Raw genomic sequence first — 24,759 nt, 5'->3', positions numbered from 1 at the left:
GTTTATCTTGGTATCAAGTGCTAAACTGAGTCCAGAGTTTCTCAGTATCAGTAATGCTGAAATCAGTGTTTCATTCTCTGTCCTGGGAGCTGCCTGTGCATTGTGGGAAGTTGGGTAGCATCCCTGACCTTCACCCACTCTTCCCCCCTAGGGTGAGATCAACAAAATGTCCCTGGGCATTGCAAAATATACCCTGGGGGGCAGAATTGCCCCTGGGAGAACCACTGTTTCAGAGGGAGTGAGCTTCCTGTGTCTGAGAGGTGGGAGGTGGGTGGGGGAGGGAGGTGAGTAGGGGGAGGTGGGTGGTGCAGAATCTAAAGAGAAATGAACAATTAATTACTGGCTGGGGTGAAGATGAGATCAAGAGCTTCTTCAAGTTAGATATTCCTTTATTTTATTATCAGGCAAGCAGCACTGTACTGATGACTGGGGTGATGGGAAAAAACACCACAGATTTCCTCTCTGCTCTCTTGAGTTCGTGGCCTCATGGGAGAGAAGGATGTCTGTGTTCTGTTTTCTGTGGCCGCTGTAACAAAGTCACAAAAACCGGGTGGCTTGAAACAACAGCTATATTGTCTCAGAGTTCGGGAGGGCAGTGGTTGGAAATCAAGGCGTCAGCAGCATCTTGCTCCAACTCCAGGCTATAGGGGAGAATCCCTTATTTGCATCTATCTTCCAGCTTTGACTGGCTCCAGGCATTCCTTGGCCTGGGGCTGTGTTAGTCCAGCCTCTGCCTCCATCTTCACAGTGACTGTGTCCTTTATGTCTGTCTGTCTGCATCTCATAATCTGGAATAATCTCCTCACCTTGATATCCTTTATGATGTTTTGCAAAGTCACTATTAGAAAAATCGAATCCACACCCTCTGTATTGGAAGCACAGGGTCTTTTTTTTTAAAATTAATTAATTCATTTTGGCTATGCTGGATCTTTGTTGCTGCGCAGGCTTTTCTCTAGTTGTGGCGAGCAGAGACTACTCTCTAGTTGCGGTACATGGTCTCCTCGTTGCAATGGCTTCTCTTGTTGTGGAGAACGGGCTCTAGGGTGCATGGGCTTCAGTAGTTGAAGCATGTGGGCTCAGTAGTTGCGGCTTCCAGGCTCTAGAGCACAGGCTAAGTAGTTGTGCGGCACGGGCTTAATTGCTTCGTGGCATGTGGGATCTTCCCAGGTCAGGGCTCCAACTTGTGTCTCCTGCACTGGCACGCTGATTCTTTGCCACTGAGCAATCGGGGAAGACCACTACCCCACCCCCTCCTTCCCCGTCCCGGGCCATCTTTTCCAAATAACATCACATTCACTGGTGCCAGGGACCTGATGTGGATGTATCTGGGGGCTTCCTTTCAACCCCCTGCAAATCAATAAAACACAGTGGTAAGTGTTGCAGATGGAATAAATCGACGTTCGGGATGCTGAAGAGCAAACAGAACAGGGTGGTCAAGGAAAGCTGAGCGCTGAAGAATGAGGAGCCAGTTCTAGGAAGCATGGGGCAGGGAGGAGAAAGCCTGCGCAATGGCCCTGTGGCAGGCAGATGAGAGTGAAGACTGCTGACTGAAGAAGGTGAGCCAGTGAAGGGGGAGTGGAGGGAAATGATGTTTGGGAGGAAGGCACTTCACTGGAAAATGCTTTGGGACTGTGTATGGAATTTAAATGGGATCGGAAATTTTTGGAGGGTTTTAAGCTGCTCTATGGTGACCAGACTCTAAAGGCAACAGAGGTGGAAGCAAGGGAACCTGGGAGGAGGAAGTTGATGGAGGGGTTCCAGGGAGAAGTGATGGGGGCTTGGACAAGGAGCTGGGGATAATGCATCTGCCTCCCATTTTGATGGGTTGGGCTGATCAGACTTGCTGACAGATTGGATGGAGGAGGGCTGGAAATAAATGAAAGGAGGAAGCCAGATGATGTCAGGCAAAGTTTGTAGCTTAGGGACCCACACAAATGGGGGTATCATTTGCTGAGATGGGAAGGCTGGTGGAGATATAGCTTTTGGGGAGTTCTGATTGGGTCATCTGACCTTGGAGATGGGAGGCAGCCCAGCGTGCTGGTTAGTGCAGTGGTTCCTTTTTTTTTTTTTCAATCCTGACTAGGGGTTGAACCTGGGTCACAGAGCAGTTGTTCTTAACTGGGGGTAGGGTGAAGCAGCTCTGTCCTACCAGGGGACATGTGGCAATGCCCGGAGATGTTTTGGGCTGTCACTACTGGAGGGAGTGGTGTGGTTCTGTGCTGAGGGGTAGAGAACAGAGGTGTAGCTATTTGTCTTCTTGTGCCCAAGGCACAGGTCCGTATAGTCAAAACTATAGTTTTTCTAGTGGTCATGTACGGACGTGAGAGCTGGACCATAAAGAAGGCTGAGTGCTGAAGAACTGATGCTCTTGAATTGTGGTGCTGGAGAAGACTCTTGAGAGGCCCTTGGATTGCAAGGAGATCAAATCAGTCAATCCTAAAGGAAATCAATTCTGAATAGTCATTGGAAGGACTGATGCTGAAGCTGAAGCTATAAAACTTTGGCCACCTGATGTGAAGAGCAGCCTCATTGGGAAAGACACTGATGCTGGAAAAGATTGAGGGCAAAAGGAGAAGGGGGTGGCAGAGGATGAGATGGTTAGATAGCATCACTGATTCAGTGGACATGAATTTGAGGAGACTCCGGGAGATAGTGAAGGACAGGGAAGCCTAGTGTGCTGCAATCCATGGGGTCACAAAGAATCGGATTCAACTTAGCAACTGATCAACAGCAAGAATGCCCAAGATAGCTGCCCAATTATCAGTTGTGCTAACACCTAGAAACCCTGTTTGAGGATCATGGACTCTGGTTGCCTGGGTGTCTGGGTGCCAATCCTGACTTTGCGATCTTGGATGAGTTGCTGAACCTCTCTGTGACTTGGTTTCCCCCCTTTGAATTGGGGGTAAGAATAGTACCTACCTTAAAAGGTTGTAGTGTCAAGTGGCCAGAAGGATGTAATGTCAAGAGACCTAAAGAGGAAAGTGTATTTACATCCGGTCTTGGTACTTGGAATTTTTTTTTTTGGTAAATCTCCATCACCTGTCACTTTGATAGTTTGTTAATTCTCACTAAAGTGTGAATGACTGGTAGTAATAAATTCCTCTTTCCAGGAGAACCTGTATCCTCCTTGGAAACTGAAACCCTGTTCTAAATTAATTAATTAATGATTTATTTTGGCAGCACCATGTGGCTTGTGGGATCTCAGTTCCCTGACCAAGGGTTGAACCCAGGCCACCAGCAGTGAGAGCGCAGAATCCTAACCGTTGGACCACCAGGGAACTCCCTAGGTTTTGGTACTTTGAAAACAATAATTTTAATGAAGTGGATGGGAATAGATTCAGAAAGTATAATGAATAACAACAGAAACAGGTCTCACTAACTGAGCACTTACTTACTTGCAAGTGTTGTTCTCAGTACTTATGACTTAGGTACCTCCGTGTTTCGGTTATCTGTTGCTGTGAAATAGACCAGCCCAAACTAAGTGATGTATGTCAATAACTATGTTATCCTTCTCACAGATTTAGTGAGTCTGCAGTTCAGACGGGGCGTGGTGATGATGGTCTGTCAGCTCTGTGAGGAGAAACCTTGAACATTTGGGGTCTGGAAGCACCTGGAACTTTCTTCACTCTCTTGTGGGAGTGCCTCGGCTAGGATGACTTGAAGCTCTGCTCCGCTGGAGCTCTTGCCTGGAAAACTGACATGTGGTCTCTCCATGTGACTTGGGTTTCCTCACAACATGGTGACTGGGCTCTCAAGAAGGAGTGTGGAGAGAGAGCAAGTGTTTCTTAGAAACCAAGGCAGAAGCTGGAAGGTTTCTTCTGACCTAACTAGGAATCCTATGGTGCCACTTGGCTGTTTTCTCAGTGATAAGCAAGTAGCTGAGACCAGCCTAGATTCAAGGGGGTGGGGACACAAACTCCACCTCTTGAGGGGGATTTGACAAGTCACACTGCAGAAGAGCATGCTGGATGGTGGTATTTTTGTTGCCATCTTTGGAAAGCACAGTTATTAATAATTTCGCTGAGTCTTGTCCGACTCTTGCGACCCCATGGACTGTAGCCCGCGTGGCTCCTCTTTCCATGGGATTGCCCAGGCAAGAATACTGGAGTAGGTAGACGTTCCTTTCTCCAGGGGATCTTCCCAACCCAGGTTTCCTGCATTACAGGCAGCTTCTTTTACTGTCTGAACTGCCAGGGATGCCCGCTACTAAGGTAACCCAGACAGTAGTCACAGACTGAAGAAAAAATAGGAGGAGGCAGTAGGACCAGGACCCTGGGGTCAGAACCATTTAACAAGAGCTAGACCTTCAGGCTAAAGCTCCCTTCAGGGAGCTGAGACCATGGAGGAGGTATATTTGCTGCTGGAGAGGCAGACCAAGAGAAGGAGAAATACCCTGGCTTCTCTCTTCCTTCCACCCGCTGGTCTCCTGCCTGGGCCTCCCATTGGCTAGAACTACCTGGAAGGAAGGGTGCAAAGACACCTGGGAAATGCAGTTCCCTTTGATACAGAGCCAAGTCAAGGAAGGACAGGTAGGATCTGAGAGCAAGCAGGCTAATAACCCTCATAGACCCTGAGCAAGTGACTGCCTCTTTGAGCTCAGAGTGTTATCTCAGCTCCAAACCTTTGGCCACCTGATGCAAAAGAGCTGACTCACTGGAAAAGACCCTGATGCTGGGGAAGGTTGAAGGCAAAAGGAGAAAGGGGTGGCAGAGGACGAGATTGTTAGATAACATCGCCAACCCAATGGACATGAACTTGAGCAAACTCTGGAAGATAGTGGAGGGCAGAGGAGCCTGGTTTACTACAGTCCATGAAAGTGAAAGTGAAGTCGCTCAGTTAACTCTTTGCAACCCCATGCACTGTAGCCTACCAGGCTCCTCCGTCCATGGGATTTTCCAGGCAAGAATACTGGAGTGGGTTGCCATTTCCTTCTCCAGGAGATCTTCCCAACCCAGGGGTTGAACCCGGGTCTCCTGCATTGTAGGCAGACACTTTACCATCTGAATCACCAGGGAAGTCATGGGGGGGTCACAAAAGAGAAATGACTTAGTGACTGGACAGCAAAGAAGTGTCTTAGTTAAAGAGAGCTCCTCCTCTTGCTCTTTGCCTGAGAATCAATGATAAGCAGTACTTTTCTTTCCAGTGGCAGGGCCCTTCTAAGCTTTAATGGCTCTGCTGCTTTTGGACTCTTGTTCACTCTTAGATCAAACCCAGATCTCGTTTCTTAGGACTGTCCTTATCACATGCCCCCAGCTTAATCATCTTCCTTCAGATAACCCATCAGAGATCTGCCTCTATGATTACTTTTCAGCTTCCTCCAAGTTCCCTCTCATTGAGGAAGAACACCCACAGTGCTTTCATGACTCCTCAAAGGATGGGGTTTCCAGAACTTCTCCCTGGGGGTGGCTGTCTTGTGCTTATTTGCTTGGGGGACCCAGAGTGACCCCCAGATGTTTGCAGCATCTGAGCATCCCAAGAGATGTAGGGCTGTTGCCTTCAAATCTTAGCTGTGATTGAGTGGGGGACCAGGAGAGAGTTGGAGAAAATGTTTCAAAAGACATCGATTATTTGTACTTGGGACTTCCCTGGTGGTCCAGTGGTTAAGGCTTCACCTTCCAATGCAGGGTGTGTGGGTTTGATCCCTGGTCGGGGAACTAAGATCCCACATGCCTCATGGCCGAGAAACCAAGACATAAAACAGAAGCACTGTTGTAACAGATTCAATAAAGACTTAAAAATGGTCCATATCAAAAAAATCTTTTTAAAATGTTAAAATCATTTGTACTTCCCTCACAGGGACTCTGGGAGATAACGGCAGGATGGTGGGATGCTGCCATGGCAACACTTGCCCCATTTCCCTCACATGGCCCCAGTTTTGGTAAATCAGCATCGGATACCATCCGTGGCTCACTCCCTCCCACTCCCCCTTTCTCACTCTGCTCCACCCACACTGGTCTCCAACCTCTTCCTTCAAAGCCCCAGGCAGGGTCCAGTCTCAGGGTCTTTGCACTAGCTGTTCTCTCTTGCCTGGAAGGGTTTTCTTCCAGACACCTAACCAGATTATTCCCTCCTTCAAGTCTTTTTTTTTTTTAATTTAAAAAATCCTTCTTATTACTTTTGGCTGCTCTGGGTCTTTGTTGCTGTGCGCTGGCTTTCTCTAGTTGCAGCAGGCAGGGGCTCCTCTTCATTGTGGTGTGTGGGTTTCTCACTGCGGTGGCTTCTCTTGTTGCAGAGCATGGGCTCTGGGAACACGCAGGCTCAGTAGTTGTGGCTGCCCCGAGGCATGTGGGATTCTCCCGGACCAGGGATCAAATCCGCGTCCCCTACATTGGCAAGTGTAATTCTTAAACACTGGACCACTAGGGAAGTCCTCCTACAAGTCTTTATTCAAATGTCACTCTCTCAGTGGAGCCTTCTTTGGCCCCTTCATTTAGAATGGCATCCCTTCCTGGCATGCCCTAAACCGTTATCCTACTTACTTTTCTCGCTTAATATTTACCACCTGCTGATAAGCTATATGAACTCCCCAGGTCGTGCAGTGGTAAAGAACCCGCCTGCCAATGCTGGAGACACAAGGGACATGGGTTCCATCCCTCGGTCGGGAAGATCCCCTGGAGAAGGGAGTGGCAACCCACTCTAGCATTCTTGCCCAGAGAATCCCCATGGACAGAGGAGCCTGGCGGGCTACAGTCCATGGGGTTGCAGAGAGCAAGACATGACTGAGCGCACAAGTACACATACACACACACACACAAGCTATATACACACTCATGTAACACATTTGTTGTTGGTCTCCTGCCAGAATGTCAGCTTCATGGAGGCAGGGATGTAAATCTTTTTTTTTTTTTTCACAACTGTATCCGTGGCATTTAAACCAGTGTTTGGAACATAATAGTTGCTCAATAAATATTTCCCTAATCAGTGAATGAGTGGCTGAATGATCAGAGACTCCTTTCATGCTATTCCCTTTGCCTGGAACACTTTGCCCCCACCTCACACTCTAAAATAATATTCATAATAAGTCCCCTACGTACGAACAAGCTCCATTCCCTGTAAGTTTAATTTTTTCATAAGTCCAACAAAGTTAGACCAGATACCCAAAACTAACACAATTTGTTATATAATGCCATACTGTAATAGGTTTATAATACTTTTTACATAAGTAGTGGGGCTTCCCAGGTGGTGCAGTGCTAAAGAATCTGCCTGCCAACGTGGGAGCCACAGGAGATGCGGATTCGATCCCTGAGTCGGGGAAGATCCCCTGGAGAAGGGAGTGGCAATCCACTCCAATATTCTTGCCTGGGAAATCCCATGGACAGAGGAGCCTGGTGGGCTACAGTCCACGGGGTCGCAAAGAGTCGGACACGACTGAGCGGCTAAACAATGACAACTGCTTGGTGTCTGCCTCGCTACTAGACTGTAAGCTCTGTAGGAACAAGGTTCTGTCTGTCTTAGCCACTGCCCAGACCCAGGATTTGGCATACAGTAGGCATTCAACACATGCTTGCTGAATGAAAGTGTGGCCCTGACTGTTGGGTAGGGGATAGAGTGGAGATTCGACTGGTATTTTTATTTCCATGGTGACGATGAGGAAACAGAGGTACCGGGGAAGTGCAGTGACCCATCCAAGGCCCTTCAGGTTGCAGTTGGCTTGGCTGAGAGTCAAACCCTGTTTGTCTGATCCCCTGTACTGGTAGTGAGATGCTGAGTGCCTGCTAGAGTGGGTGGGGAGGGGATGGGGAGAGAGATGGGCTGGAGTAGGGAGGGTTTTGAATGCCAGGAAGAGGCGTTTATACTCAGCACCTCTGCTTGCAGGCTTCGAAAAGGATGCACAGCACGCCCACCCTCTCTGGTCTGCAGGAAGAAGTCTTGCGAGCTCAAGATTAAGGGGCTGCAAGGGCTGAATGCTGCGGGGCCTCCCTTTCTCGGTCTCCCCCAGCAAGCCCTGGTAACAGGCATTTCCTGTTTCCGGTCGGCTCCCTGGGGCTGGGGTGGGGGTGGAGGAGCTGGTTTCTGCTTGTTTGTGGGCTCGGCTCTGGCTTCTGACTCTCCTGCTCCATGTCCCCTACATCCCGTCGCCCCCATCTCCGGCACCCCACGGGACCTCTATCGCTGCACACCAGTTCCCCGAAAGAGGGTGGTGAACTGGGCGACCTTTCCAGCTTTCTTTGCCTGGTACAGGGCTGTGACGGTGGGGGACCTGCAAGCAAAGGGGAAGTGTCTGGGTGCTGATTTGCATATGGGCGAGATGCCAGCCCAGCTCTGAGGTTCTGATGGAGGGAGAAGGGGGAACTGAGGGGGTTGCCCCCCCACCCCAGCAGGGAGGAAATACATCTCCCAGGCCCCTTCTCCATTTATTCAGAGGGCCTCCTGTCCTTTGCTACCTTCGCCCACACTTCCGGCTACCAGGAAGTCCTTCTAGTGGTCTAACCTCAGTCACTCCTGCTGTCGAAGGGAGCCCCTTTCTTCACCTGGCCCTACTCCAGCCCAGAGGGCTGATGAGTCATACCCCCTTTCCCCTTTTGAGATGTCACATGACTGGGTGGTGGTGGTGGGGGGAGGCTTAAGGCTCAGCTGATCTTCCTGAGGTCAGCAGAGGACTTCCTCCCTCAGGCCAGACGGGGCCATCTGTTCTGTTGTAGGTCCTGTCTGGACTCATCCCACAAAGGCTGCCAGGCTGCAGAGTGGTACGTGTGGTTTCCTGTCACATGCTGAGCTGAGCCCCTCAAACCGCTCAGTGGTCTTTCCCAGCATCAGGGTCTTTTCCAGTGAGTCGGCTCTTCACATCAGGTGGCCAAAGAATTGGAGCTGAGATAACTAAAACAGGCAGTCACTGGCTCAGGCTCTATGAAGGCTATTAGCCTGCTTGCTCTCAGATCCTACCTGCACTTCGTTTTGCTCTGTATCAAAGGGAACTACATTTCCCAGGTGCCTTTGCACCCTGGTTTCCAAGTAGTTCCACCTGCCATGCGGCACCTTGAAACACGAGGCAACCTGGTGTGGTTTGAAGAGGTCGGGTGAGGAGCCCCTCCTCTGGACCTGCAGAGCTGGTATCTGGCTCCCCACTTCTACCTGTGTGGGCTTGAGAAGGGGCTATCTCCTTTCTGAGCCTCAGTTGTCCCATCTGTCAAATGGAGATCCATTCCTTCATCAACGTTTTTTTGAGCACTGACTGTACGCTGGGCCTTGTACTAGCTGTTGAGGCTAGTGAACTAAATACACAGAGAATCCTGCCTTCGTGGTGCTGATGTCCTAGAGTGTTGGGGAGGGGGCTTGCGTGGGGGAATACAGACAGACAATCACAAAATGAATAAATACGTGAGGACTTCCCTGGTGGTCCAGTGGTTAAGAATCTGCCTGCCAATGCAGGGGACACCAGTTTGATCCCAGGTCCAGGAAGATCCCACATGCTGCAGTGCAACTAAGCCTGAAAGTTGCAACTACTGAAATTCTTGAGCCCTAGAGCCTGTGCTGCGCAACAAGAGAAGCTACTGTGATGGGAAGCCTGCACACTGCAACTGGAGTCTAGCCCTCACTTGCCACAACTAGAGAAAGCCTACGAGCAGTAACAGAAACCCAGTGCAGCCAAAAATAAATAAAATACAATTTTTTAAAAAATTGCAAAAGTGAAATATGTGTATGTTACGATTTTATTTTAATTTTTGTCCATGCTTCTCAGCTTGTGGGGTCTTAGTTCCCCAACTAGGGATTAAATTGGGACCCAGAGCAGTGAAAGCGCCAAGTCCTAACCATTGGACCACCAGGGAATTCCCTACAAGTTTAAATCGAGTGGTTGGGAAGGTCACCCTGAGAAATGACATTTCATCAAAGGTCAGAAAGCAACAAGGAAGGGAGGCACCAAATTAATTGGGGGGATGAACAGTCTTCTGGGAAGAGAGTAACCCCGTGCAGAGGTCCTAGGGCTGACTGTTCTAGGAATAGTGAAGAGGGCCAGGTGGGTGAGGGGAGGATGGGGAGGAGCGGAGTGGAGGGAGGTGATGGTGGACGGTTGCGTGGGTGAGCTGCAGAGGGGGTTTGGGTTTGCATCCAGGCGCATTGTCTCGGCGAGTTCTGACGCTCTTACTCAGGTTGCTGTAGGTGCCTGTGTGCTAAGTCGCTTCAGCTGTGTCTGACTCTTTGAGACCCTATGGCCCATAGCCCGCCAGGCTCCTCTGTCCATGGGGATTCTCCAGGCAAGAATACTGGAGTGGGTTGCCATGCCCCGCTCTAGGGGATCTTCCTGACTCAGGGATCGAACCTGCGTCTCTTGCATCTCCTGCATTGGCAGGCAGGTTCTTTACCACTACTACTACCTGGAAAGCCCCTCTGGATGGCAGGAGCTGAGAAATATTTGTTATGATCACAAGGGGCATTCAGGCAGAGGGAAAATAGGAACAAGGTATAAAACATACAATACGTAACATCCAGGGGTGGGGAGGGACATCATACTAAGAGATCCCAGGGTAGGGGAATGAGGGTGAGGGCTCTGCTTGGGTGAAGAAATTGGGAGAGGCCTCCTGGAAGAAGAGATATTGGAGGTGAGCCTTGAAGGATGAACAGAAGTCCACTAAGCAGATGTGAGAGGATCTCTTAGCTCAGGTTCCAGCTGTTCATTTATTGCCATGTGTGTCGTTAGTGGAACAATTACAAGAAGAGCTAGAGTGGGCAGTCATGGGGCCTCTGAGGAACATTCAGACCGCAGCTGGCTCTGGCCCGTAAGGCTACTGTATTAGGATAACACTAGCTGCTGTAACAAATAAGCCTTTTCAGTGACTTAATTCAATAGAAATTTATTTCCTGTTCACCTAGTAGTCTAATGTTCCTCCTGGTACCAGGAGGGAGGTTTTTTTCTGATGGCGTGATTCAGAGACTATTTTCATTTGTGGCTTTGCTATCCCTCTAAGTCTCATTTCTGTCTGTAGACAACGAGAGAAAAGAAAGTTTGCAGAATGCAATTCCGCTTCTTAAATACATTGCCCTGAAAATGATGCATATAATGAATACTCACATTCCATTGGCTGGAACTAATCATATGACCACACCCACTTGCAAAAGGGGATGCAAATGTAGTCTCTGGCTGGGCAGTCAACTTTCCAGCAGCAATTCCTTATTATAGAAGAGAAAGCAAGAATTCTCGTGGACTTCCAGTGGCCTCTGCACAGGTAGGCAGCAGGAATAGAACTAAGGCCTGGGAGGTGCTATGAGATAGCCAGCTTGCTTTGTGACCGTGAATAAGTTCTTCCTCTCTGGACTTTTTTCCTCTCTCTGGGTGATGAACGTTGGAGACTAGTGGATACCTGAGGTCTTTTCCAGTTCTGAGAAATGATGGGTCAGTCGGTGAATGCTCTTGGGCTTTCCAGCTGGAGCTAAGAAGATGATGGTGAATATAATCATAGTGATGATGATGGTGGTGATGATGATGGCAGTGACAGTGATGGTGGTGATGCTGGTGATTGTGGTGGTGGTGACAGGGGTGATGATGTGGTGACATTGCTGCTGCTGATGGTTATGATGATGGAGATGAACATGATGATGGTGGTGGTAATAGTGATTATGATGGGGACACTGATCATGATGACCATGTTGATGTGATGATGGTGATGGTGGTCATATTGATGGTGATGTTGATGGTGGTGGTAGTAATGATTATGATGGTGACACTGATCATGATGATGAAGATGTTGATGGAGATGATGGTGGTGGTGGTAGTAGTGATTATGACGGTCACATTGATCATGATGAAGAAGCTGTTAATGGTGACAATGGTGATGGTGATGGTGATGGTAATGATGATGATGGTGGTAGTGGTGATTACAATGGTGACGTTGGTCATGATGAAGAAGATGTTGATGGAGATGATGGTGGTGGTGGTAGTAGTGATTATGATAGGGACATTGATCATGATGAAGAAGATGTTAATGGTGACGATGGTGATGGTGATGGTGATGATGATGGTGGTAATGGTGATTATAATGGTGACGTTGGTCATGATGATGAAGATGATGATGACAGTGATGGTGATGATTATAAAGATGATTATGGTGGTGGTAATCATAATACTGATGATGTGATAATCATTATGGTGATAACAAGGATGATGATAAGGATGATAATGATTATTTCCAGATATTGAGGTCTCATACCATGCTGAACCCTTTACCTGGATTATTCTGTTGAAGTACAACAACATGCCACAGTGGGCATTATGATGGTCCATTTTATAGGTGAGGAAACAAGTTCAGAGAGGGGAGGTGATTTTCCCAAAGACACACAGCAAATAGGAGAATCTTCTCTTATCCTTCTTTTGGCCATAGCTCGAGTTTTGTGAGATCTTAGTTCTCCAAGCAGGAATTGAGCCTGGGCCCTTGGCAGTGAGAATGTGGAGTCCTAATCACTGGACTGCCACAGAATTTCCTTCTTGTATCCTTTTGGATTAGGGGCACTGTGGGAGTTTATTTTCCATCCTGTTCCCTACCTTACCATCCCAGGATCTCTCCTGGCTCCAGAGATTAAAGATTATAAGTTTTAAAGAGAGCCCTGGAGTTCAGTGATGGTCACACAAAAGATGTTCAATGAAAAGTCATTCTGGGATTTTAATAGTAATTGCCTTGAATCTATAGCTCAGTTTTGGTGAAGGCTGAAAATTTTAAAATATTGAGTTTTTCTAGATAAGAATTAGTACATATTTCACTCTAGTTATTTAGATGCTCCTTCATACCTTTCCATAAAATTTTATAATTTACTTCATAAACAATTTGTACTTCGTTTGTTAGGTGTGTTAGATATTAACCAACTTTGCTGTTTTTTTTTACATTTTGTTGTTGTTTAGTCACAAAGTTGTGTCTGATTCTTTTGCGACACTATGAACTCTAGCTCGTCAGGTTCCTCTGCCCATGGATTTCCCAGTCAAGAATACTAGAGAATATATTACCTACTCCAGGGGATATTCCTGACCCAGGGATTAAACCCGTGTCCCTGAATTGGCAGGCAGTGAGCTTTTACATTTTTTAGGTGATGGGAAATGCTATCCTTTTAAAATCAAACTCAGTTTTCATATAGGGAACTGCTCGGTTCTTCAACTTATTGTTCAATCAGTTCTAGCAAACACGTACCCTTGTGCAACCCACACCCTTATCAAGACATGGAACTTTTCCATCACTTGCAGCCTTTCTGAGTCAATCTCTTCTACCCTCCCCACCCCAGAAGCAACCACTGATTTGATTTCTATCACCGTAGTTTAGTTTGACTTTAGAACTTTGAGTTCTAATATTTCACTAACGTTATCTTAAAACAAAACACATTTTCTGATTGATTGTTGTTGATGTGCCGATATGTGATGTGGTAAGTTGATTTTGTATTCGGTGACGTTGCTATTTTATTGATTCCAGTTATTTATGTGTGTGTTCTTTGGGGCTTTCTATGTTGACAATCATATCATCTGCAAAACTGAGTATTAATGTCTTTCTTTTCTAATTTTCTTTTCTTTCTTTGTCTTGTCTTACAACACAGGCTAAGATCTTTGGTGCAATATGAATAAGAATGAACAGTGGGCACTCTTGCCTTAGTTCTGATGTCAAAGAAAATTTCTGTAGCATTTCGCTCTTAGGTGTAATGTTTTGCTTTTTACCTAAGACAAAGGTTTAAGTTCTTAAAAAAGTATTTATTTATTTGGCAGCACCAGATCTTAGTTGTGACATACAGGATCTTTAGTTGTGGCATGTGAGATCTAGTTCCCTGACCAGGGGTTGAACTCTGGCCCTCTGCATTGGGAGTGCGGAGTCCTAACCACTGGACCACCAAGCTAAAATTTTATAACACTATTTACATTATATTTGTTTTACACTGACTTCTGTTTATAGCACTTGATCCTGGTTTTCTTTGAGAGTAGGATGTTCTCACCTTAAATACATTCATTTATGTTAAAGTTCATGTTCCACATAATATGGCTTAAATAGGCTGTGGATGTGGAAATAATTCAGAGGAAGATACAATCTGAAGATGAAAGTGTGAGATACAAAGATACAGAGAACAGTGTGTATTGAATTGATTCATAAATGCAGCTGTCTAAGTTTGTACTCCAGCTGTGTCTGTCCCTGCCTGAGTTTTCTTATCTATAAAGTGAGTATAATAATTGTAATTATTTTGTAAGATTATTGCAGGGATTCCATGGTATCTCTCATATAAATATGATTACATATATTAAAAAAATTTACAATAAATTCCCCTTTTCATTATTTTAATCACTTCTGATCTGACTTAAATGTGGCCACATGCATGAGAGCAAAAATATTCACAAATATTGAGGTGGAATAGCCTCCAAAAATCTATAATTTTTAGATACATAGGAATTAATCAGAAGGCAATGGCACCCCACTCCAGTACTCTTGCCTGGAAAATCCCATGGACGGAGGAGCCTGGTAGGCTGCAGTCCATGGGGTTGCTGAGAGTCGGACGTGACTGAGCGACTTCACTTTCACTTTTCACTTCATGCATTGGAGAAGGAAATGGCAACCCGCTCCAGTGTTCTTGCCTGGAGAATCCCAGGGTCGGGGGAGCCTGGTGGGCTTCTGTCTATGGGGTCACACAGAGTCGGACACGACTGAAGCGACTTAGCAGCAGCAGCAGCAGGAATTAATGACACTGAAATTATAATCAGGGTCTTACACTGACATTTTAGAGCCCATAGATGTTGTGTGACTCATTTTTACCTTTTTCTTTTTTTTTTCATTTTTACCTTTTTCAAATGCAGAGAAAAGTTGAGAGTCACTTCAAAAGAACCAAGGATTCAGTATCGGGGATTCGATTAATATAACTCACTATACTAATAGAATCAAGAACAAAATACACTTGCTTGTCTTGTACAGGTCTTTGAAATCACTTAATCAAAGTCAACATCCATTCCTGATTCAATGAAATGAGCAAATACAAAGACTTTCCAAGAAGCTAGGAATAAAAAGAAACTTATTTAAATGGATGAAAATGTTTCTATAAATTAGAAGTTTGGGATTAACATATATACCCTGCTATATATAAAATAGATGACCAACAAAGATCTGCTATATAGCACAGGGAACTATAGTCATTATCTTATAACAACTTATTTTTTATTAATTTTTTTTTTGGCTGCACTGGGTCTAAACTGCTGCGCTGGCTTTCTCTAGTTGCATCCCCTGGGGACTACTGTAGTTGTATGTGGGCTTCGCATTGCAGTGGCTTCTCTTGCCACAGAGCACCAGTTCTAGGCTCATGGGCTTCAGCAGTTGCAGCATGTGAGCACAATAGTTTTCGTACAGGGGCTTTGTTACTCCACAGCATGTGTGATCTTCCCTGATCAGGGATTGAACCCATGTCGCCTACATAGGCAGGCAGATTCTTCACCACTGGACCACCAGGGAAGACCTTGCAAAAACTAATAATGGAAAACAATCTGAAAAAGAATTATCTATCTATGTCTGAATCACTTTGTTGTACACCTGAAACAAAGACAACATTGTAAATCAACTAATACTTCAATTAAAAAAAAAAAAGAAGAAAAACATAATTTCTGTTAGGAACCAACAGAGAACATTATAATTAATGGGGACACTCACAGTAGAAGCATTCCTGTTTAATTTTTAAATTCATTTTGATGAGCTGACCTCTCTACACAGAGAGAGTAAAACTTCCGGAAGCAGAGTAGAACCATGGGTACAAGGAGCTGGGGGTAGGGGTGGGGAAATTAATGGGCAGATATTGGTTAAAGGGTATTAAGTTGAAGTTACTTAGGAGGAGTCAGTCTGGATCTCTAGGGTACTGTGTCACTGTACTTGGTAACACTGTATTGAACACCATGACTATGCTATGGGAGCAGATTTCAAGTGCATTCATTACACATGAAAACATGGTGACTACGAGAAGTGTTAATTAGCTTGACTGTAGTAATGCTTTCACTATGAATAAGTATATCAAACCGTCCTGTTGCCTACCTTATATATATATATATATATTTTTTTTTAATTTGAAGATACATAAATTTAAAACAATATATAGAAAGTGCTGAGAACGGAGCACATGGCAGGTGCTCATGGTGACTTCCACTGCACGCAAAGCAATGAAGTTATAGTCAAGAAAATCGACTCCAGATTCACACCATCTTGGAATCAAATTTCAGCTCTTCCATGGACTTACTTTTGTTTGTTTTTATTTTGATTTTAAAAAATTGAAGTATAGTTGATTTGTGCATGCCAAGTCACTTAAGTCATATTCAACTCTTTGTGACCCTATGGACTGTAGCCCGCCAGGCTTCTCTGTCCATGGGGATTCTCCAGGCAAGAATTTTACGGTGTGGTTAGTTTCAAGTACATAGCAAATATGATACAGTTATATATATGTATGTGCTGGGCTTAGCTGCTCAGTCGTGTCTGACTCTTTGGGAACCCATGGACTGTAGCCTGCCAGGCTCCTCTGTCCATGGGGATTCTTTAGGCAAGAATACTGGAGTGGGTTGCCATATATTCTTTTTCAGATTCTTTTCCGTTGTAAGTTATTTCAAGAGTTTTGAGTATAGTTGCCTGTGCTATACAGTAGGTCCCTGTTTATTTATTTTATACTCAATAGTGTGTATCTGTAAATCCCCATCTCCTAATTTGTCACCCTCTTGGCCTTTCCCCTTTGATAACCAGAAATGTGTTTTCTATGCCACATGCTTACTCTTTTTCCTTTTTTAAATTCTTATTTTATATTGAAGTATAGTTGATTAACAATGTTATGTTAGTTTCAGGTGTATAGTCTGGTGATTCAGTGATACATATACTTGTATCTGTTCTTTTTAAAATTCTTGTCCCATTTAGGTTGTTACATAATATCGAGCAGAGTTCTCTGTGCATAGAAATTTTTTTTTTTTTCCGCCACACCTCTGTGACTTGTGGAATCTTAATTTCCCGACCAGGGATCAAGGCTGTGCCCCCCTGCACTGGAAGCGCAGAGTCTTAACCACTAGACCACCAGGGAATTCCCAGCCACAGAGTCACTCTTGCTGTTAATAATCTTGGGCAACTTTCCTTCCCTCTTTGAGCCTGCTTCCTTTTAGGTAAAATGGGTGTTAAAACCCCACAGGGTTATCAAGAGAATGGAACAGTTCTGAGTGCCCAACCACATGGAGTAGGCATCCCCAAATACAAATATTGTAGAATCACAGAGTTGTTGCTGTTGTTGTTTAGTTAAGTCGTGTCCGACTCTTTTGTGACCCCATGGGTTGTAGCCCCCAGGCTCCTCTGTCCATGGGATTTTCCCAGGCAAGAATGCTGGAGCGGGTTGCCATTTCCTTCTCCAGGGGATCTTCCCGACCCAGGGATTGAACCTGTGTCTCCTGCATTGCAGGCGGATTCTTTACCACTGAGCCACCAGGGAAGCCCATTATAGGTTATTATAAAATATTAAATGTAATTTCCTGTGCTATACAGTAGCAGGGATATTTCATAGAAGTGGAATATCAGAGATATTTCATATAAATGTTACCAAGGATGATTCATATAAATGGAACCACAAAATATGTGACCTGTCTGGCAGCTTTCACAGAACATGTTTTTGGTTATTTGTAGCATGCATCAGTCCTTCACCCCTTTTTGCAGCTGAGTTTTATTCCATTGCTTAGCTACACCTCATGTTGTATACCTAGTATCAATTGATAGACAGAGATAAATAAAAGCATAGAGACAGAAAGCACACTGGCGGTTGCCAGGGAGAAAGGAAGGGAGAGAGGAATGCAAAGTGCATGCTTCGTGGGTGCAGGATTTCCTTTTGGGTGACAGATTGTCTTGGAACTAGGGGGGGTGATGATGGCGCAATACCGCGAATGCATTAAATGCCACTGAGGTGGATATTTTAAAATGGTTAATGGTTATAATGGGTTTCCCTGGTGGTTCAGCGGTAAAGAATCCACGTGCAACACAGGAGACACAGGTTTGACCCCTGGGTCGGGAAGACCCCCTGGAGAAGGAAATGGCAACCCACTCCAGTATTCTTGTCTGGGAAATTCCATGGACAGAGGAGCCTGGAGGGCTACAGCCCATGGCGTTGCGGAGAGTTTCACATGACTTAGCAACTAAACCACCACCAGTCAGTGGTTATAAAACAGATAACTAATGAGAACCTACATTGTAGCACAGGGAACTCTGCTCAGGACTCTGTAATGGCAGAGATGACCACAACGTTGTAAAGCAACTATCCTGCAATAAAAAAAATAGGCTATCCCTGTGTCAGATATTTTGTATACAACCTGAAGATCATTTGTACGATAGTATTAGACAGCCTTAAATGCTTGCATCTACTATTTCTGAAAATAAAAATATTTTTACATTGCTCTAAAAAAAGACTCTGTAATGACCTACATAGGAAAAGAATCTAAAAAAGAGTGGGTATATGTATATGTATAACCGAAAAACTTTGTTGGAGAGCAGAAACTAATACAACATTGTAAATCAACTATACCCCTATAAAAATTAATTAAAAAATGAATAAAGTGGTTAATGGTTAAATTTTTTATTGTGGTAAACTATACATATTTATCATTGTCTATAAATAAAATAAGTATGTTTTATAAATATAAATAAAATTTTATATGAAAATATACAAATTATATATATAAAATAAAACAATAATACTTGCCATTTTAACCACTTGTTTTTTTAAATTTTTTTTTCATTTATTTTTATTAGTTGGAGGCTAATTACTTTACAATATTGTAGTGGGTTTTGTCATATATTGACATGAATCAGCCATGGATTTACATGTATTCCCCATCCCGATCCCCTCTCCCACCTCCCTCTCTACCCGATCCCTCTGGGTCTTCCCAGTGCAACAGGCCCGAGCACTTGTCTCATGCATCCAACCTGGGCTGGTGATCTGTTTCACCATAGATAATATACATGTTTCGATGCTGTTCTCTTGAAACATCCCACCCTCACCTTCTCCCACAGAGTCCAAAAGTCTGTTCTGTACATCTGTGTCTCTTTTTCTGTTTTGTGTATAGGGTTATTGTTACCATCTTTCTAAATTCCATATATATGTGTTAGTATACTGTAATGGTCTTTATCTTTCTGGTTTACTTCACTCTGTATAATGGGCTCCAGTTTCATCCATCTCATTAGAACTGATTCAAATGAATTCTTTTTAACGGCTGAGCAATATTCCATTGTGTATATGTACCACAGCTTCCTTATCCATTCGTCTGCTGATGGGCATCTAGGTTGCTTCCATATCCTGGCTATTATAAACAGTGCTGCGATGAACATTGGGGTACACGTGTCTCTCTCAGATCTGGTTTCCTCAGTGTGTATGCCCAGGAGTGGGATTGCTGGGTCATATGGCAGTTCTATTTCTTTTTTTTTTTTTGGCAGTTCTATTTCCAGTTTTTTAAGGAATCTCCACACTGTTCTCCATAGTGGCTGTACTAGTTTGCATTCCCACCAACAGTGTAAGAGGGTTCCCTTTTCTCCACACCCGCTCCAGCATTTATTGCTTGTAGACTTTTGGATAGCAGCCATCCTGACTGGCGTGTAATGGTACCTCATTGTGGTTTTGATTTGCATTTCTCTGCTAATGAGTGATGTTGAGCATCTTTTCATGTGTTTGTTAGCCATCTGTATGTCTTCTTTGGAGAAATGTCTGTTTAGATCTTTGGCCCATTTTTTGATTGGGTCATTTATTTTTCTGGAATTGAGCTGTAGGAGTTGCTTAAGTATACAATTCAGCGGCATTTGATACATTCATCATGTTGTGTCACCATCACCACTATATCGAAAACTTTTTCATCATCACGAACAGACACTGTGTGCCCATTAAACACAGACTCCCCATCCCCTCCCCCGGCCTCTGGTACCCACCCCCCCATCCTAATTTCTGTCTCTATGGATGTGCCTTTCCTAGGGACAGTATCATACAACTTTCATCTTTCTGTGTTTGGCTTATTTCACTTAGCATAATGTTTTCAAGGTTTATCTGTGATGCAGCATAAATCAAAATTTGATTCCTTTTCAATGGCTGAGTAACATTCCATTGTTTATATACACCAGATTGTTATCTGTTAATGGTTAACTTTGTATCTTATAAGTTTTACCTCAGTAAAAAAAAAATGCAGGGGTAGAGGTGGCTTCAGGTACAGCCTGATCTTTCTTGAGAGGGGGCTGGGCCTTCTTTTTCCTCTTCTGTGCCAGACCTCAAGCCTAATGGCCAGGAGTCAACTTCTCCCCTGTCCCATTTTGTGTCCTCCAACCTCGTTTCTCTTCCCACAGTTCCTCTGCCTTAAGAATATCCGCACCTTCCTGTCTACCTGCTATGAGAAGTTTGGCCTCAAGCGGAGTGAACTCTTCGAGGCCTTCGACCTCTTCGATGTGCAGGATTTTGGCAAGGTAAGATGGGACTGAGCTGCTTGTGAGCTGGACACCTAGAGCCCAAAGGCTGGATTTCAATTCATTTCCATGAATGTCTACACTGGACAAACCAAGCATTGTCAGGGAAGGACTGCTGGGCTAGAACAAGTTTGCAGCAGGTGCAAAGAGCCTTGCTTGGAACACGTGGAACCCAGTTTGAGTCCGTGTCCCATCACTTGCTGTGTGACCTCAGATATGTGGCCGTGCCTCTCTGAGCCCTAGGTCCTTTGTAACTTGGAAATAAGATCATCCCATTCTGTCTCAGTGGTTATGACTATTGACTAGAACAAAGGGTTCAAGTGGTGGGTGCTCAGTTAAGGGAATGTGGACATGCTGACGTGGGGACATAGGAAGGTGGGAAAATTCTGAATTGGGCTCCCAGGGACATGAAGTCCAACCTTAAGGTCAAGGCTTGGAGGCAGTGTTCTGGCATGCGGGTGGGCAAGGGGCTTGCTGAGCAGCCTTGGCCCTTGTCACAGGTCATCTACACCCTGTCCGCTCTGTCCTGGACCTCGATTGCCCAGAACAAGGGGATCATGTGAGTAACTATGAGAGCCGACAGCTCTGGACCCCGTTGGGCCCTAACCCTCCTCCTTGAAGCCCCCTGCCCACCTGGCCCCCCTGGGTCTCTGCTCATACCATCTTGGCTCCCCCAGGCCCTTCCCCACTGAGGAGAGTGTGGGTGATGAAGACATCTACAGTGGACTGTCCGACCAGATCGAGTGAGTGTCTGAGACCATGATCCTGCCCTGGTGGTCTGAGGAGACAAGGCCCCGCCATGGCGGGTGGGGGTCTGAGGGGACCTGGCCTCTCCCTGGGGGTGTCGGAAGGTCCCTGGTCCGGGGGCTTCCCTGGCTCCGCCTGACTCCGCGTCCTGCAGCGACACGGTGGAGGAGGATGAGGACCTGTATGACTGCGTGGAGAACGAGGAGGCGGAGGGCGACGAGGTCTACGAGGACCTCATGCGCTCGGAGCCGGTACCCATGCCGGTGTGTGGGGGCGCAGGGCCGGGTTGGGCAGGCTCATGGGTGGGGCGCGTCCCCGGACACCCCAACATCAGCCTCTCCTCCCCGCTCTCAGCCCAAGATGACAGAGTATGACAAGCGGTGCTGCTGTCTGCGGGAGATCCAGCAGACGGAGGAGAAATACACGGACACGCTGGGCTCCATCCAACAGGTGTGATGCTTAGACCTGGCCCTTGCCAGGCGCATGCGCAGAGTGGAGAGGCAGCGTCCACCGCACACGGGCTTGGGGATGTTTCCTGTCCTCCCTTCTCCGTATGTCTTCGTCTCTCATAGCCTCTGGTCCCCTCGGTGTTGCTCCCTACTTCTCCCTCTGTTTGAATTTCTCTCCTTCTGTGTCTCTTTATCTCTGTCTCCCTCTTTTCCTGTATCCTCATTTGTCCATCTATCTCTATTGCTGTCTCTCACTTTCTACTTCCTCTTTTTCCTTTGGCCATCTCTCGCTCTTGGTTTTTTTTTTTTTTTCTTTCTTTTTTGTTTTTCCTGCACTATGTGGCATGTGAGATCTCAGTTCCCTGGATCAGGGATCTAACCCTTGCCCCCTGCAGTGGAAGCACGGAGTCTTAAGCACTGGACCACCAGGGAAGTCCCTGGCCATCTCTCTTTTAAGCCTTTTATTGAGATTTAATCAAAATGCCATACAATTCAGCCATTGAACATCTACAATTTAATATTTTCTGGTATATTCACAAGGGTTTGCCACCATCACCACTGTTTATTTTAAAATATTTTATTGCAGTATAGTTTATTTACAGTGTTATATGTGTGCTCATTCATGTCCGACTCTTTGTGACTCCATGGACAGCAGCCTGCCAGGCTCCTCTGTCCATAGGATTCTCCAGGCAAGAATACTGGAGTGGGTTGCCATGCCCTCCTCCAGGGGAATCTTCCTGACCCAGGGATTGAACCTGTGTCTCCTGCATTGGCAGGCGGGTTCTTTGCTACTAGCGCCACCTGGGAACCCCTCAAAGTTGTGTACCACTGTTTAATTTTAGAACATTTTCTTTCTTTTTCTGTTGTTTTGGCCTTGCAGCTTGTGAGATTTTAGTTCCTGGGCCAGGAATTGAATCCAGGCTCTCAGCAGTGACAGCACAGAGTCCTAACCACTGGGCAACCAGGAAATTCCCAATTTTAGAACATTTTCATCATCCCTCAAAGAAACCCCACACCCCTTAACCATCACCCCTTAAACTCCAATTTCCCCCTAGCCCCTCCCTGGCAACCACTAACCTACTTTCTGTCTCTGTGGCTTTATTTATTCTGGACATTTCATCTAAATGAACTCATTCACTCTGTGGCCTTCTGTTCCTGACTTCTGTTGCTGAACATCGTGTTTTCAAGGTTCATCCACACTGTAGTGAGTGTCAGTGCTTCACTCCTTTTTCTGGGTGGACCACATTTTGTTATTCATTCATCTGTCGATGGACATGTGGGTTGTTTCCACTTTGGGAATTTATGATGATAAATTCTGCATGGAACAGTCCTGTACAGGTTTTTGTGTGGACTTTCTCCATTTCTTTCTCATTTTCTGTTTCCTTGCCTCTGTCTCTTTCTCTCTGCACATCTCTCTCTCTCTCTCCCAGTCTCTTATGTTTCTTTTTGTCCCTTTCCATCTCTGTCTCCTCCTCTCTGTGTCTCTGGGACTGGCCTGGAAGGAGTCTTCCCCTTCTCCATCCTTCTCTCCCCACTCTCCCACAGCATTTTATGAAGCCCTTGCAGCGGTTCCTTAAACCCCAAGACATCGAGATTATCTTCATCAACATTGAGGTGAGCTGACTGATTCCCACCTTCCCAGGCTTCTGTCCAGTGGGGATGGTTTGCTGGCTTCACCTGTCCCTGGGTTGTGGGGGTTGGGAGATGAACCACATAGGGTGGGCGGATGATCCTTCTCCCACCCAGCATCCCCAGCTCCAGGCTCCCACTCCAACCCTCACCCCTTCCCTCCAAGTAGGACCTGCTTCGTGTGCACACCCATTTCCTAAAGGAGATGAAGGAAGCCCTGGCCAACCCCAGTGCACCCACCCTCTACCAAGTCTTCATCAAATACAAGGAGAGGTGAGACCCAGGCAGCCAGCCCAGACCTCTGGAGGTCACCCTGCCCTGCCCAGGTTGGGCATTCGGGAGACATTGCCCTCATAGACCACCAAACAGAGAAGGCTTTTCTTTCTTTCTTTGTGGGCACAGGACTGCTCATCTCTGGTTAAATTCCCAGCTCTTCCTCTTATGAGCTCTATGGCACTGGAAAGTCACTTAACCACTCTGTGCTTCTACGTCTCTAAAATCAGTGTGATCCAAGAATGTACCTCTTTGGGGTTGTGGTGAGCATCGAATAAATTGATGCCTTTTTTTTGTTTTTTTTTTTTTAAAGTTTCTCAGTCATGTCTGACTCTTTGTGACCCCATGGACTATACAGTCCATGGAATTCTCCAGGCCAGAATACTGGAGTGCATAGCCATTCCCTTCTCCAGGCGATCTTTCCAACCGAGGGATCAAACCCAGGTCTCCCGCATTGCAGGCGGATTCTTTACCAGCTGAGCCACTAGGGAAGCCCAAGAATACTGGAGTGGGTAGCCTATCCCTTCCCCAGCGGATATTTCTGACCCAGGAATCGAACAGGTTCTCCTGCACTGCAGGCGGATTCTTTACCAGCTGGGCTACCAGGGAATCCTACAGAGCTTAATGTGGAACTTGGCACAAAGTACATGTTCAATAAATTCTTACTAAATAAATGAACATTAAGCAGAGTTGATATGCCAGGTGCTCCACTAAGAGCTTCTTGTGCATTATCTCATTTAATGCTACAATAACCCATATGTGGGAGGGGCTATTGGGTTTTTTTTGTTTGTTTGTTTTTTTATTTTATTTTATTTTATTTTTTTTTCATTTATTTTTATTAGTTGGAGGCTAATTACTTTACAATATTGTAGTGGGTTTTGTCATACATTGACATGAATCAGCCATGGAGTTACATGTATTCCCCATCCCGATCCCCCCTCCCACCTCCCTCTCCACCCGATTCCTCTGGGTGTTCCCAGTGCACCAGGCCCGAGCACTTGTCTCATGCATCGAACCTGGGCTGGTGATCTGTTTCACTATAGATAATATACATGTTTCAATGCTGTTCTCTGGAAACATCCCACCCTCGCCTTCTCCCACAGAGTCCAAAAGTCTGTTCTGTACATCTGTGTCTCTTTTTCTGTTTTGCATATAGGGTTATCATTACCATCTTTCTAAATTCCATATATATGTGTTAGGATGCTGTAATGTTCTTTATCTTTCTGGCTTACTTCACTCTGTATAGGGAGGGGCTATTGTTATGCCCATTTTAT

General features: G+C 45.7%; 1 protein-coding gene across 1 annotated transcript in view; it reads left to right on the top strand.

The window, feature by feature from the left end:
- Positions 1-24,759, top strand: part of VAV1 (vav guanine nucleotide exchange factor 1) — a 62,656-nt gene that overhangs the window by 10,461 nt on the left and 27,436 nt on the right. The window contains exons 2-8 of the mRNA XM_043911767.1: positions 20,271-20,387; positions 20,888-20,946; positions 21,065-21,130; positions 21,289-21,397; positions 21,489-21,584; positions 23,129-23,197; positions 23,382-23,485. Coding sequence (XP_043767702.1) covers positions 20,271-20,387; positions 20,888-20,946; positions 21,065-21,130; positions 21,289-21,397; positions 21,489-21,584; positions 23,129-23,197; positions 23,382-23,485 — 620 coding nt within the window. The remainder of the gene's footprint in view (positions 1-20,270; positions 20,388-20,887; positions 20,947-21,064; positions 21,131-21,288; positions 21,398-21,488; positions 21,585-23,128; positions 23,198-23,381; positions 23,486-24,759) is intronic.

Source organism: Cervus elaphus, chromosome 9 (assembly GCF_910594005.1).
Source record: "Cervus elaphus chromosome 9, mCerEla1.1, whole genome shotgun sequence".
Taxonomy (NCBI): Eukaryota; Metazoa; Chordata; class Mammalia; order Artiodactyla; family Cervidae; genus Cervus; species Cervus elaphus.
The sequence above is the reverse complement of the archived record's forward strand: the minus strand, read 5'-3'. Positions and strand labels throughout refer to the sequence as shown.